Below are 19,611 nucleotides of genomic sequence, written 5' to 3'. Positions count from 1 at the left end.
AAAAAACAATGAACATTTATTATTTTTCAAGAGGCTGTGGGTTAGCTGAGTGGTTTTCTGATCTGAGCCATCTTAGTATCTGCAGTCAGCTGGCGGTTTGGCTGAGCCTGGGTAGTTTGGGTTGGTGCCTGTCACCTATATCATAGTTAGTGGGCTGTTTAGCCTGGGGGGTGTCAAAGGCGGTCTTTCATGCCCCAGCAGGCTAGCCTGGGTTTTCTCACATGGTGGTCTCAGGGTTCCAGAGAACAACATGGGAGGACAAGCCCCAAAGCACAAACACTTCTCAAGCCTCTGCTTGTGTCACATTTGCTTTTGTCTCCTTATCCAAAGCAAGTCATATAGCTAAGCCCAGAGTCTATGTGGGAGGGGACATGACCAAGACACCAGTATAGTGGTAACTGAAACGACTCACCAGAATCACTCATCCTTCTCCCTTTTTTCTTCTCCCTCACTAGGATGACACTGTATGTGGGGAAGGATGAAGCTGGCTTCTATGTTTCTAAAGCACTGGTTCACACAGGGGTGGCGCTAGTGGTGAGAAGGGGTCTCTGATGGGCTGGAAGGAGGGGATGCAGCAGGAAAGGAGTGCCCTCGCTCATGACTCTCTATCTTCTGCCATAGCCTCGTGGACTGACCCTGGCCCCCATGGATGGCCCCACCACAGATGAAGTGACACTCCAAGTCTCAGGCGAGCGAGAGGGCTCACCTAGCACGGCTGTCAGATACCCCTCAGGCAGTGTGGCCCTCCCTAGCCAGTGGCTGCTCATTGGTGAGATTCTTCTGGCTCACGTTTGGAGTAGATGAAGGATCTATGAGCCCAGCTCCTGAGCTGGAAGGCTGAGGTTACCTTCAGCCAGCTGACTTTTGCTCTGCTTCTTAGGACACCACGAACCACCCCCAGTCCTGCATACCACCATGCTGAGGGTACATCCCACCCCAAGGAGTGGCACTGTTGAGAACAGACTCTCAGAGAGCACGCAGCCTCCAGCCCTCTTCCCGGAGGTCAGCGCTAGCAGGGCAGAGGGCATGGGAGGGGAGACTTGGCATGTTGGGAGGTCATCCAATGGACCTTTTCCTCAGCCTACTAGGAATAACATTTGAAGGTGGGTCAGTTGATCCCATGCAATTTCCTGGAAGAAAGACATACACATATGGTGTTATTGCCAGAAAGGTATAAGAAGGGTCAAAGGATATCTAAGCTGTAAAATATGGATCACAGTTTTAATTCTTCTTCGGTGTAAAAATTACAAAATATTTGTCAAGTGAGAAAATGTAAACAGAAAACCTGTAAAAGCATGCTCTCCTGGGAGAGGGTTGGGGCAAGAATCGCTAGTAGTTCAAGGTTAGAACAGCCATGACCTGGAGCAGTAATTCTCAAGTTCTGGTTGCTCATCAGAATTACATGGGAGCCTGCTCAAGACCCACTGAATCAGAATCTTCGGAGATGGATATCTGAATTTCTTGGTGATTCTCCAAGACTAATCTGTATTTTTTAGTGATGTCCCAGGAGAGGCTGTTAATCAGCTGGGTTTTGAAGACCACGCTCCAGGGACACAATGATGTTTCAGTACCACGGACAGCACCATGTTTCCCACCATGTGGCCTAATTACTCCCTGCCCCGTCAACTAAGCCCAGAACTAAGCCCAGCAGCCCTGTCCTGAGTGATGAAGAGGGGTAGGGGTTCCACATTGGGTGAGTGTGCTAAGAGTGTTCTTTTGTCCTCAGCTCCTGAGCCTGAGCCGTGAGAAACCTTGGAGCCCGGAGCTGCATCCTGAAGAGAAAACCCCAGACCTGTATCCAGGGCTGGGACCCCAAGACCTGTTGGCAGCTAGCCTCACTGCTGTCCTCCTGGGAGGGTGGATTATCTTCCTAATGAGGCAGGTAAGCCCGTTGCCCCTGACCTCAGGTGCGTCGTAGGGTCTTCCTACGGTGAATTCTGCTCCTTCTCTCCAAGACCACTCAGCAGCTCTCTCCCTCACCCAGCTCCCATTCTGCCCCCTGCCTTCCTCCCAGCAGCTCCTCGAGCCCCCACTACTGTGTTCTGTATGTTCACGGTCCCATGCCAGGCTGTCTCAGGCACCGCCGCGGGGCCCCTCACGGGGCAGGGCCTGGCCAAGGCTGAGCCCTCTTCGGCCCTGTATGTCAGCAGCAGCAGCTGGTGGAGAAGCAGCAGCAGGCCCTCCTGGCACCTGCAGACCCTCCTCACATCACACAGCGTGCTCAGCCCCAGCCACCAGGGGCCACCCCACAGGGCCAGAAGGGCCTTCGAAGCCCCTCAGAGCAAGCCCAGGCAGTCGAAGACCCAGAAGGTAAGCCTAAGTGAACAGTAAAGGGCAGAGTCAGGGACAGAGAAAAGAGGGGGCAGATTGAGCTTTCAAGTTGGTTTAGTAGAAGCCATTACAGTATGGTGGTTAAGCCCAAGTGAGTTAAGAGAGTATTTCCAATCCAGCCTTCTATGCAGTTAAGCACTGGAGAAATATCTGCCATCATTTTTTATCATTATTTTCAGGGACTCTGGATGCACATAAAACTGGGTATAGATCAAACTCCGCTCTCGGTTAACTTAGGTTGCTTTCTTTCCTCCTCTGAGCTTTGATTTTCTCACCTGTCAAATAGGAAAAATAACACCCACCTCACTGTGAGAGGCTACCAGCATTATTATGATTAAATCACTCCTAGGTGATGTTAACAACATTTGGGTTAGTGTGACGTCATATTTGGTGACAGTAATAGTAAATTACTATCATTTTGTTCTTTTTCCTCTCTTTAGGGCTTTTTTATTTTTTTTTTAGGTTTTATTTTTAAAGGTGTGAGCCAGTATTTTTATATTTTTTAAATGTTTAGTATTTTTGAGAGAGAGAGAGCACACGCAGGAGAGGCAGAGAGAGAGGGAGACAGAGGATCCAACAGCAGAGAGCCTGCTGTGGGGCTCGAACTCACAAACCATGAGATGATGACCTGAGCTGCAGTCCAACGCTTAACCGACTGAGCCACCCAGGCGCCCCCTAGGACTTTTAAACACTTCTCTTCTCTTTTGTCCATTTAATTTCAAGCTGGCATCTGTGGGATGCCCCAAGGGGGATTTCACATGCTTTTGCTGTTCAGTCTGGGCTATTTCTCCTGCTTCTTTGGCTCCAGGCTGGACTGGCCTTCGGTCCTTAGCATGAGCTGCTCGTTGCTACCTCCTGGTCACTGCCCAAACCACTACCTCACGCCTTGGAGCCACTCTGCTGCCCCCTTAACTCCAGCTGAAGCTCCCCCAGCCCCACTCATGCTCTGCCTGACGCTTCAGTGCTGCTCCCTGCGTCCACCCCTGCGTTCACCCTGCCTTTGCTGAGACAGAACTGCTCCCCTTCCTGAGGGGTCTGCTCTGTCAGAAGGTGCTCACCGCAAAGTTGCCTGAGCCCTGAGGGGTTACTGTTCTTGTCACTTCACTGGCTCTGGAGGGTTCCACATAATACCCACCCAGTGCACCCAGAATCCCTCAACTCCTTGGGTCTTCGGACTCCAGCTTTCCCCAGACAGGCCAGACTCCATCTTTCCCCAGGAGGCTTCTCACCAAAGCGTTCCTCTTTGTCATTGTCCTTCATCAGCCTTCATGACCACAGTCCATTAGAGCCCTGCCTTCTGAGCTGCCAGAAATGGGCCCGCTCTTACCTGTGCTTCCAGGCCCTGAGACCATCACTCCCGAGAGTCCAGGGTCTACAAATTTAGGTTCCTGCCCACATCTTGCCAACAGATAGGAGTGAATTTTTACCAAAATAATCCAGAGCAATCCTGAGGGACAGCTTGGTACCCTTCTCACTGATCCTTATGCTACTTTTCATTTACTTTTCCTGGAGCTAATTGCAGAGACCGAAGCGGGCAGCGCTTCCTGAGTAGAGTGTTCTCAGGGCCACTGCATCGCACAACTCTTGGGGCACCGTATATGTTGAATTGTATGAATGGTGTCCGTTGGGGCTGAGCAGGGCACAGCCATGCCTGGGTCATTGTGAAGGATCTCTCGCAAGCTACCCAAAGGGAAGAGTGTAACTGTTCAAGTCTACAACTCTCTGCCTGCCTGAGCCAACCTCATCCTTAAGAGGAAACCAAGGCATTCCAGGGGCTCCCTGCCACCCTAGGACGGGGACAACTCTGGGACAGCTTAGCATCTGAATGCTCACTGCTGCCCCCTCCCGTTGGGGGCAGTCTCTCCTGGGACGGCACTCACCCTTACTATGCTGCCAACTGTTTAAAGCCAGTTCCTCAGTGAAAAGGGTTTATTATAACTGGCAAGAGTGGGGTGGGGTGGGTGGGTGGGAATCCTGGCAGAGGAAGTAAAGAAAGAAATCTGGGCAGCAACGAATGAGGGAGGATGATAAGGAGGGTAATCTATCAGCCCTCACCACCACCCTCCTCCCACACATTCATTTAATCCACAGTAATGTGTGTGGGATCGTCAACACGAGTCCCACTTTACACATGAGAAAACCAAGGGCACAGGGGTTAAGTTGCCAAGGATGTACAGAGAGGAAGTGGCAGCCCCAGGCTGGGCGTGGAGGCAGCGGGAGGGACTGGACTGAGGAGAGGGGAGGCTGTGGGCGGAGCAGAGCTCCCTGACACTGCGCCCTCTTCTCCGCTAGCTGAGCAGCTCACCGTGGTGGGCAAGATTTCCTTCAACCCCAAGGACGTGCTGGGCCGCGGGGCAGGCGGGACGTTCGTTTTCCGGTGAGTGGCAGTCAGGAGCTGGGCTGGAGGTGTGGCTGTCGCGGCACTTTTGGCCACTGTCCCTCGGGGAGCCATGCTTTCCCAAGGCTCCCCGAGGTGGGTGCAGGCGGGAGCCTTTTCCTGTCTTCCCTCTCTGAACCCCCCAGGGGCCAGTTGGAGGGCCGGGCCGTGGCTGTCAAGCGGCTGCTCCGTGAATGCTTCGGCCTGGTCCGGAGGGAGGTCCAGCTGCTGCAGGAGTCGGACAGGCACCCCAATGTGCTCCGCTACTTTTGTACCGAGCGGGAACCCCAGTTCCACTATATCGCCCTGGAGCTCTGCCAGGCCTCCTTGCAGGAGGTGAGCCAGAGCTCGGAGGGGCGGTGGGGCGCTGGTAGGGTCCCGGGTTGCAGAGTGACTCTCTGTCCCTCACCCCCTCAGTACGTGGAAAACCCTGAGCTGGAGCGCTGGGGCCTGGAGCCCGGGGAGGCGCTGCAGCAGCTGATGTCCGGCCTGGCCCACCTGCATTCCCTACACATCGGTATGCCCCGCCCCCGCCCTCCATCCCAGGCCCCGCCCCCCACCCCTGGCTCCGCCTTCCCCACCGCCAGCGCTCAGCTCTGCTCTGTTCTCAGTGCACAGGGACCTGAAGCCGGCCAACGTCCTCATCGCGGGGCCTGACGGCCCTGAGGGCCGAGGCAGGGTGGTGCTCTCAGACTTTGGCCTCTGCAAAAAGCTGCCTGTCGGCCGCTGCAGCTTCAGCCTCCGCTCGGGCATTCCCGGCACGGAAGGCTGGATGGCACCCGAGCTCCTACAACTGCTGCCCACCGACAGCCCCGTGAGTCCTCCCGCCACCCCGGGGTGCGGGACCCCCTCCCTGGCCGCGTGCCTCTCCATATATGGCCAAGCTTGTTTCTTCATCTGTAAAGTGGGCACAGTTCATCCCTTCTGACCTAGAGGGGCAGTTCTCAACCAAGGACTGTTTCACTGCCCAGGGGACATTGGGCACTGTTTGGAGACAGTCTTGGTTGTCATACATGGCCACGGAATCGGGGCTTGCTACTGGCATTGGGCGGGCTAGAGGCCTAAACACCCTACAGTGCACAGGACAGCCCCCCATGACAGTTATCCGCCCCCAGGTGTCAATAGTACCGGGGTTGAGAAATCCTGAGCTGGAAAAGGGTTTTCAGTCCGCACTGTGCTGCAGAATCACTGGGCAACTCTGAAAAGTCAGATGCCCAGAGCTCATATGCTGTGATTCTGACCCGATCAGCCTGGAGTAGGGCCCCAGGTGTTCTAATGTGTAGCCAGAGAGAGCCACTGGTGTCAAGGGTTTGGGGAGCACCAGATGAGCGAATACAGTTGAAGCCCAGAGCAGTGTCTGACTTCCAGAGACGCTGGAGTCTGAGACTCCGGGCTTACGGAGTTTTGAGCTGTCAGTGTGCAAGTGGGATATGAAGCCATGCACACAGGTGGGAGTTAACAGGAATGGTCAGGCACTAGGCAAAGCCACACCTGAGTCAAGAGAAAGCAGGAGGTGGGCACCTGGCGGCCAAAGGGACTGATGTTATAAGCCCGTACAGATTTTATTAGCGGCCAGTATTTTAACTTGAGAAATTCCACGTTACAATCTGGATTTCGGGATCCTCTTGGAAAATCAAAGCTCTGTCACCAGGGAGAGTCCCCTGGAGGCAGGCAGCTGGAGCGAAGTCTGGCTGTCACCACTGGGAGGGCAGGTGCCACTTCATTGCCTCGTGCCTGGCCAGCTTCACTCACTTCTGTTACCTGCTAGACCTGGAGGAACACAGCTTGGACACCTGCACCAGTGGCTCAGTAGGGCCAAGATTTTGGATGAAAACCATGGGCCCCTTCCAACGGTGCAGAGGGGAGGAGATCCCAGGCCAAGGAAATGGCGCTCAGGACGCACCCTGGAGTTCTAGTCTGAACCAAAGCCCTGGCTACTGTATCAGCCCATGGGAGACTTGAACCAGAGAGGCTTCCTGGAAGCAGGGACCGCTTCCTTATGTCTGTCTCTCTGCCCCCAGACAAGCGCAGTGGACATCTTCTCTGCAGGCTGCGTGTTCTACTATGTGCTTTCTGGCGGCAGCCACCCGTTTGGAGAGAGTCTTTACCGCCAGGCAAACATCCTTGCAGGGGCTCCCAGTCTGGCTCACCTGGAGGAAGAGACCCACGGTGAGGGGCCTGGGCCTGGCAGAGGAGGGAGGAAGCGGGGCACGGGGCTGGGCAGGCCTGAAGCCATCCCTCGGTCCCCTTTACAGACAAGGTGGTTGCCCGGAACCTGGTTGAGACCATGCTGAACCCCTTGCCGCAGGCCCGCCCCTCTGCTCACCAGGTGCTGGCCCACCCCTTCTTTTGGAGCAGAGCCAAGCAGCTCCAGTTCTTCCAGGTCAGAGGGAAATCTCGGGAACAGCCCCAGAAAGTCCCAAATCCGGGTCTTGAGTGATAAGGAAGGGGAAGCCAGAGGGGCTGGGCAGAGACTTGTCTGCCTGTTCCAGGCATCCCAGCTCCTTCTCTAAACCAAGCTCGGACCTTAGACTCCTAGATGTTGCCATGTGGACACTCCAGCTGCTCGCTACCAGACTTCCCGGCCCCGCTGCTGGTCCCCGGCACCCCTCCTCCCCGCCCCACATGACACACGCCCCATGCCTAGTTGTCACTTATGCTATACCGGTGCCCGGATAGTCCACCCCACTTGTGGGACCTCGAGCAAGGGACTCTGTGCCTCGGAGCCTCAATGTGCTCACCTGTGAAATGGGGACAACAGTACCTACCTCACGGGTTGGTGAAGACCTGGAAGGTAACGTGGAGACCTGGCACAGAGAAGCTGGACTCAAGGGCCCCCCATCCTTACCCTGACCCAAGAAGCTTCTGCTGATTTGCTCCCCCACGCTGTAGGGCACCCCTGGCCTCTGAAACTGGTCACGAGGCTCAGGAGCTCTATGGGGTCCTAGGACGTCAGTGACTGGCTGGAGAAGGAGCCTGAGCGAGGGCCCCTGGTGAGGGCGCTGGAGGCAGGAGGCCCCACGGTGGTCCGGTGCAACTGGCACACGCACATCTCCGTGCCGCTGCAGATAGGTAGAGGCCAGGCTCGGCCCGGGGTGGGTCCGGGAGGCGGAGGGGAGTCCGGTGGGGGCGGCTTCGCCAAGGAGTTGCCCGCCCACAGATCTGAGAAGGTTCCGGACGTACAAGGGGACGTCGGTGCGAGACCTGCTCCGTGCCATGAGGAACAAGGTGTGCGCCAGGGCTCGAGTGGGGCCTGGGGGGCGGGGCAGGCTGGTCATGGCTGAGCCGGGCGGGGGCTCTCTGCTCTCCCTCCCTCCAGAAGCACCACTACAGGGAGCTCCCGGCTGAGGTGCGGCAGGCGCTAGGCCACGTCCCGGACAGTTTCGTCCAGTACTTCACAACCCGCTTCCCGCGGCTGCTGCTCCACACGCACGCCGCCATGAGGAGCTGTGCCTCTGAAAGTCTCTTCCTGCCCTACTATCCGCCGGCCTCGAGGCCCAGGGAGCCGTGCCCAGGGGCCCCTGGGAGCTGAGACAAGGAGTTGGGCCCGGGGCCAAGGCTGGCCTCAGCGTCAGAAGAGACGGACAGAGACTGGGCAGCCTGGGGCTTCTGGAGCAAAGATGTGCCCAGAGCCCGGGCACTCCAGACACAAGAAGAAAAAGAAGATTCGCGTGTTTAATGTATATAAAGGCAAGGAAAGGACAGTCCCGGATTCAAGAGCAATATTCTGTACAATTCACATGGCGGGGTTGAGAGGGAAGGGAAAGAGGCCATAGAACCCACACCGGAACATGTACAAAAATAACTTACACAGCGACACCCGCCAGCAAGGATAACGTAGCTCTTCCCAGCCCCCAGGGCCGGGGGCCACATTCTAGAAAACAGCACCGTGGGAGCTAACCAGTACGGGCCGAGGTGCTGGTGGGGGTGGGAGGGGCACCAGTCCGGAGGGGAGGAAGGCCTACGAGGAGGCCTTGAGACGGTTGGTGGCCGAGCGGGAGCTCAGCAGCTTGTCCACCATGGTGCGGGCGTAGCGCAGCCGGCTGGCCAGCTCCTTGGAGCAGCCGTACTCCTCCAGCAGGCTCAGGCGGTACGTGCGGAAGTCCCGCTTCTCATCAATGTAGGTCACGGCTGCCATCAGCGGGCACAGGATGAGTTTGGTATGGTCCTAGGAGGCAAAGGAGGGCAGAGAGATGGAAGGGAGTTACGGGCGGGCAGACTGAAGGCCCCAGCTGCTAGTGTATGGGGGACGGGAGGGGAGGCATTCTGGCCGATGAGGGGTTCCCACCCGCCCACTCTCTTGCTACCGCCTGATGCCAGGCACAGGCATCCCTCCCCAACTCTTCCCCACCCCGGTTCACCTGGAAGAAGTTGATCTGCACAGAGCCGTTGCTGAGGTGCAGGATGATGGCGCTGCGGGTGCGAAACCAGGTGCGCAGGTAGGGTAGCCGGGCGAGCTCATCGCCTTCCCGAGGCGTGATGTTGGCGCCCGCCTTCAGCAAGTGTTCACTCATGTAGTTCCGGAAGTACTTCAGGAGGGTGATCTGGTTGGAAGGGGGGGGAGGGAGGCCGGGGTTGGAGACTGACCCCTGGCAAGTGCCTCCCTCCTGCAACCCCAGGCCGCGGGGACCAGCCAGCACTCACCTTCTTCATCAGGGAGTTGGGATGGGAGCTCACAGTGAGGTAGGACTCTGTGCCATCACGCTCTATGTACTGCAGGCTGTCGCCGTCATTGTAAAGGATCAGGCGTGTCGAGTCGTTGAAGAGCACCCCCACGCTGTTGTCGCACAGCTGGTACCCTGGTAGGTGGAGGGGGGCCTCAGGACGGGGAAGTGGGGAGCAGGGGGGGCACTGGGAGCTGGAAATGGGATGCCTGGGACGGAGAGGAGATTGTTGAGAGGACCTGGGAGCCGCACAAGGGAGGAGCCTGGAATAGCTCGAAGGGTCACTTGGCTTTATCTGAGCCGCCCACCCGTTCTGGAAGCAACCTACCAAGGCCGTACTTGTCTGAATAGTCCACCCATTTGCTGACCCAGAAGATGGGGATGCAGGCGGGATCCTCAGCCTCCTCTGTGACAGAAGCAGACAGACTGTTGGTCAGGACCAGCCTCCTCCCCTCCAGTCCACTCAGGTGCCCGACATCAGGGAGGGATGCTGGGCACCCTGCCTGGACTCAGTCAAGAGGTCTGGGACCCCAGAGGAGAGCCAAGCAGGGCTGTGTCACCACCAAGCCCCGGCAAGCAGCAGGACGGACAGGTCCCAGGGCAGAGCACCCTGTTCCTTTCATTTTACAGTCCGTCCATCTACTGATCAAAGGCCCACCGTGTGCCAGGCACTGTCGCAGGTACAGTGAGCAAGGGCCTAAAATCCAGGCTTCATGGAGCTTGTGTTCTTGTTACAGGGACAGAGGCTGAGCAGCGTAAATATGGATAAGGTCTCTAAGTTACTTCTATCATGGTGAGAGTCAGTGGCCAAGAGAGTAGTGAATTTTCTGGTCCGAATGACTAAAAAATTGTGAGGCAATACACAATTCCAAGGATCTCAAAATGTCATGTTCTGTGCACGCGATAATCCCCTATTTAAACACAAGAAACAAATAAAGAAATGAAGAATTATGGAGAAACCCACAGCAGCTGAGGGGGATGACAAGTGAAGTGCTAGGAGTGGGGGGTGGGGAAATGCTCGTGGGCAGACATCGGGAGGATGTGAGATGTGGAGGAAGCACATTACAGAAGAAGGGAGCGGTAGGAGCCAGAGTCCCGAGGCTCCTGCAGGTGAAGCAGGAATCCACAGAACGGCAGAAAACAGCATGTGCGGATGTGTAAAGGCAGCATGCTGGGGTGCTGGAAGACGGAGACAGAACAAGTGAATCAGAAAAAGAAAGGAGGGGCCTTGAATGCCAGGTTACTCCATTTGGATTTTGATCTATAGAAAATGGGGCGACTAAAGGTATTGGGGTGGTCGGGGCCTGGACGAGCCACCGACCTGCTGCGGCCGAGACTTCCCTGCCCTCTCCAGATGCCCAGGCGCCCCCGCCCCCAGGCCCCCACAGTGCCTACCTTGTCTCACCAGCCCCCGCTCTGAGGGCTTGGAGGCATTGACACTGTGCAGCTGTTGCAGCATGTCGCCTAGGTGGCCGTCAACCGCCTCATTGGTCTCCCGGACCACTGGTTCCTCTTTCTCCCGGGGCCGCTCGGGCGTGGGGTTCTCCATGCCTAGGAAGATGACGACACGTGCTCCTTAGCTGGGCACAAAGGCAGCAGGGTGGGAGGGGCATGGGACCCTCTACCACTGCTGGTATTCTTCCCAGGGAAAAATCATTTTAGCTGACGTTGCTTTGGGTAAACTGAGTCAGTGTGGGATTACAGAGCAGCAGGTGCCATGCTCACGTGACAGGAACGTGGTACTCACACCTCCAGGGCCAAGGCAAGCCCTTAAGGAAGGTTTCACGGCCACATACAGCCGCAGAGCCTCAGACACTCAGACCTCTGCCCCAATGCTGGGCATTTGATGAAAACAGGAGATTTTTTTCCACCCCTAAATTCTGTACAGATGTCAAAAGAGTCTGAAAAGATACCCTTTGAGATTTGTCTCATAGGCTTTATTTGACTGGTAGAAGCCTGATGATTTTTATTGTCTTTATGCTCAAGTGTTTCTTTCCCGACCAATATGGGGTAGTTCTTGTAGAACATGATTTTTGTCTTATATTTTTTAAGATCAGAGTTTTCAGTTAAAAACAAACTATGCTGTACTAAGAACTTAAATGTGAAAATAATAAGATATTTGAGATTTGCTTTAAAAACTCTAGGAAAAAGGAGAAGTTGGAAATAGATCAAAGTAAGTATAGGCAAATGTTGCTAACTACTCAAAATGGATGATGTGTACATGGGGATTCTAGTACAGTTAATTCTCTCTACTTTTGAGGAAGTTTGAAAATTTCCAGCAGATCTTAAAAAAAAAATCCCTGGTGTTCAAATTCAAAAAAAAAACCAAACAAACAAAAAAACCCAACAATCTTTAAAATGGCAATATTACAGCCCAAAGAATAAATCCGTGAGTGTGCACTAATGTACATAACCAAATAAATGAGAGAGAAGTGACAGCTCTTCCTTATAGAAGAATTTCCATGAATTCAGAAGGAGTAGGGAAGAGAGGAATTTGCATTAGAACACCTCAGTAGCAACTGCTACAGCCAGATCCACAGAGCTCTACGTAGGATGCTAACATCCCTGGGCAAGAGTTTGAGGAACAGGGTCATCTCAAAGCAGCTTGGCGAGACATGTATTCATTACAAAGGGAAAAACTAACTCTGCAGTGGAAAAGTCCATCAGGCACTACCCTAACCAAGTGACCAAGATTAACATCACCAATAAAATGAAATGGCAAAAACAAAAAAAGAAATCCTTAACGGTATTAGATTACGACAGAAACAAATGAATTTGTTAAACAGGTGCTTATTAAATTGGTGCTATATCCACCCAAAGAAAAAAGGCATTTCAGATGACCTTTTTAAAAACATTTTATATCCTTAGTGAAATATTCTAAGGAAAATGGTACTTCAATAAAGTGTCATTTAATAAGAGGAACTTATGTCTAGATGCTGAAAAAGCTATGTTTATTAGTGTGAGGAAACAAGAGGGTCAGTTGAAAAGAAATACAAGAATAAAATAAAATCACGGGTGCCTAGGTGGCTCAGTCGGCTCAGGTCATGATCTTGCGTGCGGTTCTGGATTCTGCGTCTCCCTCTCTCTCTGCCCCTCCCCCATTCATGCGGTCTCTCTCTCAAAAATGACATTTAAAAAAATTTTTTTTTAAATAAAAATAAAATCAAAGTCATAATATTGTATTTGGACACTCAAATTACAAAAAGAAAAGTAGTAACTCCACAGCTGACAAGATTGTATCAATGTTAAATATCTTGAACTTGCTAACGGTGTTCTATGTGAATGAATCTTTGTTTTTAGGAAATACACGCTGAAGTATTAAGTGATAAAGGACAGGAAGTATACCACTTACTCTCAAGTGGTTCGGGAGAAACCAGTGGATACACACAAATATATAACTTTATATATATTAAAAAGAGAAAGAGGTAAAGTAAATGTAGAAAAACGTTATTTGGTGGAGAAAAGGAGTTATGAGATACAGGAGCTTCCATTTGTCCACCTTTTCCTAAGTTCGAAACAATATCAAAATAATGCGGTGAAAAAAATGTGACTCAGAAATAGCAGTACAAACTTCAAGTTTTTCCCCCAAAGTATGTACTTCCTCATTTTGTCCTCTGAAGAGAATCAGACATAATGACAACCCAAGCAAGGTGTGTAGTCTTATAAAAAGTGGCTGTCCCTTAAAAAAAAAATTTTTTTTTTAACATTTTTCTTTTTTGAGAGAGACAGAGAGTGAGTCACAGAATCAAAGCAGGCTCCAGGCTCTGAGCTGTCAGCATGGAGTTCCACGCGGGGCTCAAACTCACAAACCACGAGATCATGACCTGAGCCAAAGTCGGACACGTAACTGACTGAGCCACCCAGGCACCCCTAAAAAGTGGCTGTCCTTTTAAAGAGAGACCTACTGAAGCTTATGGGGGTAAAATGGCAAGATGTCTGGGATTAACTGCAAAGGAACGAAAATGGAACAGTGAAGCAAACGTGACAAAAAATTTTGCTAACTGTTGAATATGGGCCGGGGGTGGAGTGTAGGGGTCCAGTGCATTATGCCCTGCGTCTATATTTGGAATTTTTCGTATTTTTTTTCAATAGACCACAGAAGAGGGATGTTAGGAATTTTTTAAGTAAGTTTTGTGAGCATGGCATTCAGTCCACTCTCCTCTTTTTGGGCACAACAGGTCTGGCCCAGCCATGGTAAGGTCTGTCTTTCTTGCTAGGGCTGGCCCAGGGGAAGCAGGGCATTTTGCCCTGAGAGGATGGGAGGCCATGGACTCAAGGACGGGAGTCAGTCCTACGGCACACCTGGGTTGTGTGGGCCATCCATCCACACATCTGAAGCCTAGGCTCTCTCTGGGGGTCTGCTGTCTACGCAAACCCTCGTTTTACCTTTATTGAGGACTGTGAGAGGCTTCCGGTTGCTGGGGTCCAGACTGCTGGGAGCAATTGAAAACCGTGGTGCAATGGTGAGGCAGGTGATGGGGAGCCGGGCGGGGATATAGCCAGAAGTAAAAAACTCGTCATTGAGCAGCTCGTGAATGGTTGGGCGGGCAGTAGGATCTGTCTGAAGCATCTTCTGGATGAGGGAAGCGGCCACAGGGTTGATGTGCTAGAGCAGAGAGGGACAGCTGTAAGCAGGGGGTGATGGGGGACCCAAGGGCAGCACTGCCATAAAGGAACCGTGGCCCCTGGCCCACATGCATGGCTCCCATATACCATGTTCAGTGGACACATACCTACCAGGTGCCCCACTGTTGGCTTTGCTGAGTTGACAAGTGTCAACCTAAGTTGTGAGAATGATCACTTCTCCTTCCTTTTGAGACTCAATTTTAATGTGATTTCCCCTGAATTTTTTCTCGCATAATTTAAGTTGCTCACCACTAGAGTAGTACTTGAGAATGTAGGCTGTGAGGTCATAAAGACCTGGTTTAAGTCCCTGTTCCGTCCCTAATACCAGCTAGGACAAGTGACCTGACTTTCTAGGGCCTTTGTATCTTCATCTAGAAAATGAGACGACATAGCACCGAGCCTGAGCCCTGCAGGGTTCAATGGGAGATAACCCAGCACAGGTCAAATGCATAGTGATAGCCTAGCATTAGCTGTGCGCTTATTCTGTGCCAGGACGGTGTTCCAAGCACGTCATGTACATTAGCGTGTTTACCCTTCACATAAAACAAGGGGTGGCAGTCTCTATCACCATCTCTCGTTTGCAGATGAAGAAACTGAACACACGTTAGGCGCCTTTCCTAAGAATACACACCTAATGAGTGGTGAAGCCAGCACTAATGTGGGCTCGCTCACCCACTCTGAACCCTCTGAACCCTTCAGGATCTGCCCATCAGACAAAGGATCCTTTGTGACAGATTTCACCTCTCTGTCCTTATGGAGATGGGGCTCTTGATTTCACACGAGTCAAGGATCCCAAACTGGAAAGCAGCCATGAGTCGGGCTTCTGCAGAAACAGGCTACTCCTTTCAACGCGCTGACAGCAGTGGTTGTGAAAAGGCACACCACTCTGGATTCACAGTGGTTCAGGATTCTGTGAGCACTTAGTGTATACAAGGCGCTCTGCGAGCCGCTCCAGGGGTAGTAACTCCACTTTATAAGTGGGAAACTGGAAGCCAAAAGATTCAGGCCATTTGCCCACTGTGATCTGGCTGCCACGTGGCAGAGACCAGTTAACTCGAGAAGGTCCACTTCCAAAGCTGAAGTGGCACTTCTACGTCTGCCTCCTGCTCTTCCCCGCCCCACCTTTTTTGCTCCTTACACATTTTGGGTTATACACCCAAACTCTAAGGATCTACAAATCCTCTCCCCTTACAATAAATGCTTTGGTGCACACCTATCAAGTTCTGTATGTTATTTCAGACACAGATCCACTAAAGCTCTGTGGCTCCCCTAGCAGTGGGGTTGACCTATCTCTAGCCCCGGGATATGACTGGGCTCAGTAAACAGCTTTTCAGGGGAAAACAAAACAAAACAAAACAAATTTAAACTTCAAGTGTTTTTAGTCACCTTGGGAATACTGTAGTCATTTTTCTTGATCCGGAGGTAAGTCTCTTTTAGGCAAGATGTCTCAAAAGGTGGTTTGCCCACTAGCAAGGTATACCTGTAAAAGCACAAGGTGGGTAGATTTGGCTCAAGGCTCGCAGCCAAAACCTAGATGCCAGAGGAATCATCTCAGGGCCAGAAGGGAGGCCGGGCATCTGGAAATTCTGACCTTCGGGCCCCTGAGGACAATCCTCAAGCCCACAGGAGCCAGGATATGGGCCGGGGTGAGCCCTCAGAAGACCGGTGATAGCAATAGTGACTTTTCAACTATAGCTTGTGGTAACCCGGGGCCCCAGAAGCTGCCGGCCAGTACAAATCAGGTCCAAGTGCGTGGGCTAACTTCCTCTACAGAAGCAGCGCCATTTTGATAGTTCTGTATTCGAGGCCTGGAGCTTTCAGTTGAAAAAGCTCCACTGCAAATAAGTATGAAAGCCATTGCTACAACTCATTTCTAGCTCTCCAGTACTCAAATCAACAACAATAAAAAAGAGAATACCCGAAGGGCCCAACCCTCTACCCACTGCCCACCCACCTCAGAAGGCCTCGATCCAGATAGACTACAGGCACCTCCTTCTGTCAGCTCTATTCCTGACCTAAGTCCTCCCTCCCAGGGCTGCTTTCTAGATTGGTGCTTCTCAAACTTTACTGCGCATGGGAATCACCCGGGGATCTTGTTAAAATCCGGATTCCGATCCAGTCAGTAGTCTGGGTCCTGAGATTCTGCATTTCTAACAAGTTCCTAGGTGATGCTGCTGCTCTGTGGACCACACTTTGAGTAGCAAGGACCTAGAACAGATTTAGGGGGACACCCCCACCCCTCTCCGCCACCTTCCCCAGACACACAGCCCAGGCTGCAGGAATCCTACAAGATAACCTGTGACAAGGAAAGATATGGAAACTGGGCTTTGTTTTGGGGCAATCTGTTCTCTGGAACAGCCTCTCCATAGGCAGAAAGGTCCACAAGGTCAAGTCAGCCAGGTGAGACATCCAAAAGGGCCCTTGCTTAGGCCATGTGGGTCCTGAGACAACTCCCAACTTACATGATGCACCCAATGGACCACACGTCCACCTCGAAACTGTGCCCTTTCTTGCTCAGCACCTCAGGAGCTATGTAATTAGGAGTCCCACACAGGGTCTTCTTGCGTTCCCCGTCATATTCGACCTTGGTTGCCAGTCCAAAATCCCCTGGGACAGAGGGAGGAAGAGGGGATGCTCAGATGCTAGCCTCTGTCATCTGCCAATGCAGAAAGCTGGTACAGGTTTGAATGTCAAGAACAGGGTCATTTCCCCTTTTGCCCCTATATCTTGTAGGCAGCAGGGCTGCCCAGGCTTCCTCCCACCCTGCTGGCCCAGGGGAGGGGCCTCCTAGGGAGCCTCCTTGCCCCCCCCCTTCCTTAGAAAGGAGGGCCCTTCTAGAAGGGAGTTGATGGAAACAGCACAAGTCAAATGCCTTCAAGGATCAAGCAAGTAAAGGTCAGTACTGCTATTTGGCAAGTTTGTGAGGAAATGATAGGGAGTGGTGAGGACTGTGGCGAATCCCAGGGGGTCTAAGGGGAACAGCTGCTTTTCAGCCAGGCAAAGAGCAGCCGGAAGGGATGCTGTCTCAGAACTGCTGGAGCTTCCAACAATATATGTTTAATATGTTTAAGAGGAGTCCAAATCCAAATTTGTATGTCAAGCATCCCAATTTGAAAAATGGAAACTAATTCAAATTCTTCTTTTAAAAAATTACTGCGTAGGAGCACTAAACAATGCATCTGCAGGATACTGGCTTGTGGCTCTTTATTTTAAATTTCGGTGCTAAAGAGGGATTCTAGAAGCAATCAACAGCCCAGACTTCTACCATCCTCTTCTCCCTCCCTGCCTCCTTCCTATTTTCCCTCTTCCAGCACCTCCTCATTCCCACTTCCGGTGGTGTCAAGCACCCCTTCCGGGTCCGGCACTCACCTATTTTCACCTCCAGATCCTCGTTCAGGAAAAGGTTGCCCAGCTTGAGGTCTCGGTGAATGACCCGGTTTCGGTGCAGGTACTGGCAGCCAAGGACGATCTGCCGAAGATAGTAGCGGGCTTCGGGCTCCGTCAGTGCTTTCCTCCGCTTGTGCAACTCCAGGAGAGACTGGTTGGGGTTAAGAGAGGAGGAATGCGGAGCCGGTAACGATGCACTGGATAAAGGCAGCCGAGGACGCCCCACCCCCACCCTTATTTCTTCTCCAGGACAGCTACGATCCGTTCTCTGCCCTAAGCCTGGCCACAACCAGTCACAGCACCCCTTCTCCCACTAGCTCCCTCCCAAGCCCCCTACCTGGGATACCTCTTCCAGACCCACTCCTGGAAGCTCAGAGTTCTCAGTATCCCTCCCCAGGCCTTTTCGTAGCAGCAGATCCCTGTCCAGCCGCCTCCCTTCCCGGAAGCTCCTTGGTCTGGCTCCAACCACCCTCTCCCTGACCCAGCCCTACTCCGGAAGCTCCGGGTCTGCAGCACCCCTTACCCGGGACTCCTCCCTTAGCAACTCCGGAAGCCCTTGCGTCCATTGCCAGGATTCTCCTCCGACCTGCGCCTCCCCCACTCCGCTCAACACCTAGCGTCCAGGAGCTGCCTTCCCTAGCACCAACAGGACTCGAGCGCTACTTAATCGCAACCCCTTCCCCTTGCAGCTCCAAGTGCAAAGCACGCTCTCCTCGAGTCCTTTACAATGCCTAGCCCAAGGTTTCCAGCACCTCTTCTGTAGCAGCTCCGAGCCCCCGGAGCCCCCAACCACGGCCCCCGGGCAGCGACACTCACTCTCCGGCGGCAGAGCTCCAACACCACGAACACGAAGTCGTTGTCCTCGAAAAAGCCGTGGAAGCCTACGATGTGCTGGTGGGCGAGACTGCGGTGAATGGATATCTCCATGGACATCTTCTCCTTCTGGTGAGGCTTGAGCAGCAACGACTTAGGCACGATTTTGCCAGCGAACACCTCCTTAGTGTCGGCGTCCGAGATCTCGAAGCACTTAGCAAAGCCGCCCTTCCCCAGAAAGCGTCCCCGCAGGTAGCGCCGCCGGCTGCGCGGGTCCACTAGGACCTCCGGGATCTCTTTCGCCGGCGGAGCGGCCGCTGGAGCCCCGGGAGCTGCAACTCCGGGGCCCCCGGCTTTCCCTGGGTCGGCTGGTGCCCGCGCCAGCTTCCCTGCAGTTGCCGCCGCACTCATGTTCCCGGAGTTGCTCCGCAAACCTAGCAGAGTCTGGGCAGAGACCTGGCACCACTTCGCTCCTCCTCGAATTCAAACGCGGCGCCGGGAACGTTACAAGAGCCTGCGCGCCACTGATTGGCCGCGGGGATTTAAAATCCAAACCCGCCCGCCGCGCGGCACGATGGGAGCGTTCTGCACCGCTGCTGCCTTTAAACCCTACCCAGCTCCGGGTAGGGGAGAAACTTGATTGACAGGCACTCGCTGGGCGCAGACACGTGGGATGCCTGGGAAACCGTACACGGCGTGGGGATGCAGAGACCCAGCCCGAGGAGAGGGGGAGTTCAGGGCTTCTCCCTTTCTCGACGGCCGGGGAGGTTCCTGCAGTTCCCATGCACCTCCTCCAGGAAGCTTTTCCTAACACTTTCCTCCACCCCCACCTGCCTTCTAGATTGTAAACTCTGAGAATAGAGACCTGGCGGCGCAGCCTTAAGCACTTGCCTCTGATGTCCTCAGCTCCAAGACACCCCAATAAACGAAAACTCAAGTAAAACCACGGTGCTTGCCAGCTGCTCCTAAGCCCCTCCGGAATATAGAGCAACTCTACTCAAAGCATATATGGTTCAGGGATCACCAGCATCACCATCACCTGGGAGCTTGTTAGAAAGAAAATTTCAGGCCTTACTTACCCCAGACCTCCCGAGTGAGAAAGCTGCCTTTCAGTGTGAATGCCAGGTGATTCCCACACATCCTGATGTTTGAGAAGCACGGTTCCAGGCACCCCCACAATACAAGAAAGTTGTCTGGCTCGCTCATTGCTAGATTTCCCAGAGCCTGAAAGAGTGGACCCTCAGGTCTTTGGTCTGAGGAGGGATGGCTGGTTGGCAAAATGCCTCGCAAGCCGGTAGGCCAAGGCCAAATTGTCCTGCAGGGGTGTTGTGTTTGGCTTCCCACATTTGAAAATCTGGATTCGTTTACAGCACTTAAAACTCAAGAGGGCTCATATAAAAATTCAGATTTGTG

General features: G+C 53.2%; 2 protein-coding genes across 4 annotated transcripts in view; one reads left to right on the top strand and one right to left on the bottom strand.

Annotated features, from left to right (window-relative positions):
* Positions 1-8,412, top strand: part of ERN2 (endoplasmic reticulum to nucleus signaling 2) — an 18,356-nt gene extending 9,944 nt beyond the window's left edge. Inside the window, exons 9-22 of one of the 3 annotated variants that reach the window (XM_019430338.2) lie at positions 456-534; positions 622-769; positions 881-1,002; positions 1,727-1,882; positions 2,151-2,310; positions 4,624-4,708; positions 4,855-5,044; positions 5,126-5,225; positions 5,320-5,522; positions 6,730-6,877; positions 6,964-7,091; positions 7,657-7,780; positions 7,869-7,936; positions 8,028-8,412. In XM_019430338.2, the coding sequence (XP_019285883.1) occupies positions 456-534; positions 622-769; positions 881-1,002; positions 1,727-1,882; positions 2,151-2,310; positions 4,624-4,708; positions 4,855-5,044; positions 5,126-5,225; positions 5,320-5,522; positions 6,730-6,877; positions 6,964-7,091; positions 7,657-7,780; positions 7,869-7,936; positions 8,028-8,240 (1,924 nt within the window). In that variant the 3' untranslated portion in view covers positions 8,241-8,412. Of the gene's footprint in view, positions 1-455; positions 535-621; positions 770-880; positions 1,003-1,726; positions 1,883-2,147; positions 2,311-4,623; positions 4,709-4,854; positions 5,045-5,125; positions 5,226-5,319; positions 5,523-6,729; positions 6,878-6,963; positions 7,092-7,656; positions 7,781-7,868; positions 7,937-8,027 lie in introns of all 3 variants that reach the window. The other 2 variants (XM_019430335.2, XR_002075297.2) reach the window with 2 other exon arrangements.
* Positions 8,370-19,611, bottom strand: PLK1 (polo like kinase 1). The gene is made up of 10 exons (XM_019430339.2): positions 18,202-19,611; positions 17,368-17,536; positions 16,461-16,605; positions 15,385-15,478; positions 13,759-13,978; positions 10,768-10,923; positions 9,701-9,778; positions 9,353-9,507; positions 9,070-9,252; positions 8,370-8,876 (listed from the first exon to the last, which is right to left on the bottom strand). Exons 1-10 carry the CDS (start codon positions 18,607-18,609, stop codon positions 8,670-8,672), a joined length of 1,815 nt encoding a protein of 604 aa, XP_019285884.1. The 5' UTR covers positions 18,610-19,611; the 3' UTR covers positions 8,370-8,669.

The sequence above is a fragment of the Panthera pardus genome, unplaced genomic scaffold, assembly GCF_024362965.1.
Source record: "Panthera pardus isolate Hobbes unplaced genomic scaffold, ASM2436296v1 HiC_scaffold_5, whole genome shotgun sequence".
Lineage (NCBI taxonomy): Eukaryota > Metazoa > Chordata > Mammalia > Carnivora > Felidae > Panthera > Panthera pardus.
Note: the sequence above shows the minus strand (reverse complement) of the source record. Positions and strands in the feature narration are given on the sequence as shown.

Coding starts and splice junctions, on each gene's coding strand:
- PLK1 (XM_019430339.2), bottom strand. CDS start 18,609: ATGAGTGCGGCGGCAACTGCAGGGAAGCTGGCGCGGGCACCAGCCGAC. Junction 10,924..13,758: donor TCTCACAGTCCTCAATAAAG/GTAAAACGAGGG, acceptor TCATCTTCCTAG/GCATGGAGAACCCCACGCCC. Junction 8,877..9,069: donor TGCAGATCAACTTCTTCCAG/GTGAACCGGGGT, acceptor TTTGCCTCCTAG/GACCATACCAAACTCATCCT.